The 1,215-nt window shown below is 44.6% G+C and overlaps 1 protein-coding gene across 1 annotated transcript; it reads right to left on the bottom strand.

The window, feature by feature from the left end:
- Window positions 1–293: 293 nt before the first annotated feature.
- Window positions 294–1,004, bottom strand: LOC144140977 (uncharacterized). The gene has a single exon (XM_077672487.1). It carries the CDS (start codon window positions 909–911, stop codon window positions 294–296), a length of 618 nt encoding a protein of 205 aa, XP_077528613.1. The 5' UTR covers window positions 912–1,004.
- Between the last annotated feature and the right edge of the window lie 211 nt (window positions 1,005–1,215).

Here is a 1,215-nt window from a genome sequence, read left to right as displayed (position 1 = left end):
TACTTCAAAGGAATACTTTAAGTCGGACAAAAACAAGTCAACCTCACACCTTTGTTTCTGAGGCTCCTGGCATTTAAATGAAAAAGAGAAAAACGTCTTTCATGCTTTGATAAATTAACATCAACAGAAAAATTTGAATGTTGAGGCATCCCTTGTACCTACGACAACCTAGTCAACAAGAGAGTACGGGAAGGCCATTACAACATTTCCAGTTTGGCCAGATCCTCCTCTTTTCGAATAACGATGGATGGTTCACCAGATCGTTTTCTTAGCAACACCTTTCCATTAGAATGTCAAGCGTACGCATATCCGTTTCTTTGTTTCCACTCTTTTGTTGTTGACAGCAAGGCGCGAGTGTAATCAGTCATGTTTTCACAGAAGAAACACTTGTCCTCTATTTCTTTATGCGCGTGCCTCTTCACAAGCCAGCTATCGCGCAACGACTGGTTTACAAAACGCATAATAACGCCGGGCGTCTTGCCTGGCTTGGCAGGAAGCCTGTGCAGCGCTGATATGCCATGGTCCGTGACAGGTGGGATTTTCAGTTTCAGTGCCAGTTCATTAACTTTCTCGAACAAATTTTCGTTTTCAGTTTCCGGAATTCCATGTACTTCAATATTCAGTCGACGGCTCCGCCACTCAAGATTATCCACGGCAGTTCTGAGCTGGGCAATTTCTTTTGATGTCTCCGTGTTCTCAAGTTCGTCGACCCGATTTACAAGTTCTTTCGTCAAGTTCTCTTGCTTGAGTAGACGGCTTTGAAATTCGTCGAACTTATCGGACATATGCTGCACGGATTTTTCAAGCTCTTCTATCTTTAGTGGTAGCTCAAGGGGGTGGTCCAGCTTAGTTTCAATTTGAGTTAGTTTTTGCGCTAAGTCTCGTTCAAACGCCTGTGTCCTTACAATCATCACACTTGCTCGTTATATGCGAAGAAATGCGACAACCGCTGTTTGCTGTTGCTCCCGTGCCCCGGGGTAATGTGTGAAATTACCGCCGATTGTTTTTAATGATGTTTTTGTTGTTATGCTCGGGGTATGTGGAAACTAATCCCGGTCCCACGACACGCTCTGCTGGCCTTCTTGCCATCGAAACCTTGCCTGATGACCCCGCCGATCATATGAACGTTGTTTCACCTTCTTAAGGATCTACATTCGCGTTACATACAAGCGGAAAAGAGTCAGGCTGTTTTGTAGGATGGCCTTAAAACGCTCC

The sequence above is a fragment of the Haemaphysalis longicornis genome, unplaced genomic scaffold (assembly GCF_048455015.1).
Source record: "Haemaphysalis longicornis isolate Haplotype H1 unplaced genomic scaffold, Haemaphysalis longicornis Haplotype H1 scaffold_1, whole genome shotgun sequence".
Lineage (NCBI taxonomy): Eukaryota > Metazoa > Arthropoda > Arachnida > Ixodida > Ixodidae > Haemaphysalis > Haemaphysalis longicornis.
The sequence above is the reverse complement of the archived record's forward strand: the minus strand, read 5'-3'. Positions and strand labels throughout refer to the sequence as shown.